Here is a 1,749-nt window from a genome sequence, read left to right on the forward strand (position 1 = left end):
GCACGTGTGTAGGTAAAGCATGTGTGCACAGCGTATAATCTTACCACTTCCTTCCTCATCCGAGTACACATCCCCACCCCGCAAGCGATGCACACTAACAACCACACAGTCACGCATACGCCATACAACACACACCTACCCGCGCGTATGAATGATTCGTGGACATCTTGTAGCAGTGAGTGGTACTTTGGGTTGTGCACTGCTTGAGCGGACCACAGTCGCCTGTCGTCTGGCATGCCCCTGCGGAACAGCTCTTCACCCATACCACCATCCAATAGGATCACCAGCCCAGAAGACACAGGCTCACGGCAACGGATGGCAGCCATGGTCTATGCAGAAGGCAAGGGGAGAAGGGAGAAAGAACGCAGGTGATGTAGTAGTGTATATGACCAGTATGGTATATGGATGTATGGGACAGAGGAACACGTGAGGGTAGTGTGTTATATATAAATATATATATATATATATATATATATATATGTGTGTGTGTACCTAAAAATAGCTGCCATATCCCGAATCGAATATAGATCCAAAACGCATAAACACCCAAAAAAAAGAAGGCCAATGTTGAGTACAATGGGTGGTATATATCCTTAGCATAACTGTCTGGTAGTGCTGCCCGGACAGTCATAGGTAACACTACAGAAGATCGATTCTTACTGCACGAGAGGTTTTATAAAATCTTAACATTCTATAACCTTAAAAACGGGCGGCAGCAGTACACAATAACAGCCCACTCAGTGACAAGAGAAGACAACACAGTCACATACCAACCACCGCACACGTGTCATGGGAACAACCACACCAACCACACGCATGGCCATAACAACACAGTCACAAACAACACAGACAACACAGTCACATACCAACCACCGCACACGTGTCATGGGCACAACCGCACCAACCACACGCATGGCCATAACAACACAGACAACACAGTCACATACCAACCACCGCACACGTGTCATGGGAACAACCGCACCAACCACACGCAAGGCCATAACAACACAGACAACACAGTCACATAACGACACAGACAACAGTCACATACCAACACAGACAACACAGTCACATACCAACACAGACAACAGTCACATACCAACACAGACAACACTGTCACATACCAACCACCGCACACGTGTCATGGGAACAACCACATCAACCACTCGCATGGCCATAACAACACAGACAACACAGTCACGTAACAACACAGACAACATAGTCACATACCAACCACACGCATGGCCATAACAACTCAGACAACACAGTCACATAACATTACAGACAACACAGTCGCATACCAACACAGACAACACAGTCACATTCCAACACAGACAACACATTCACATACCAACACAGACAACACAGTCACATACCAACACAGTCACATAACAACACATACAACACAGTCACATACCAACCACCGCACACGTGTCATGGGAACAACCGCACCTACCACACGCATGGCTCTAACAACACGTGGAAAAAGACTGGGTGAAAGGACAGGGCAATTAAAGAAAAAAGACAGGACAATCAGAGGGCAAGGACAGGGCAAGGACAGGGCAATTGGAAGAAAAGGACAGGGCAATTAAATAATAAGGACAGGGCAATTAAATAATAAGGACAGGGCAATTAAATAAAAAATACAGGGCAATTAGAGGGCACGGATGGGGCAATTGGAAAAAAAGAACATGGCAATTATAGAATAAAGACAGGGCAATTAGAGGGCAAAGACGGGGCAATTGGAAG

At 46.1% G+C, this 1,749-nt stretch overlaps 1 protein-coding gene across 1 annotated transcript; it reads left to right on the top strand.

Moving 5' to 3' along the window:
• Positions 1-789: 789 nt before the first annotated feature.
• On the top strand, positions 790-1,251 carry SARC_05684 (hypothetical protein; the record flags this gene model as incomplete). Its single annotated transcript, XM_014300451.1, has 1 exon — positions 790-1,251. The coding sequence occupies one exon, from the start codon at positions 790-792 to the stop codon at positions 1,249-1,251; it is 462 nt and encodes a 153-aa protein (XP_014155926.1).
• Positions 1,252-1,749: the final 498 nt, after the last annotated feature.

The sequence above is a fragment of the Sphaeroforma arctica genome, assembly GCF_001186125.1.
Source record: "Sphaeroforma arctica JP610 unplaced genomic scaffold supercont1.371, whole genome shotgun sequence".
Classification (NCBI taxonomy): domain Eukaryota; class Ichthyosporea; order Ichthyophonida; genus Sphaeroforma; species Sphaeroforma arctica.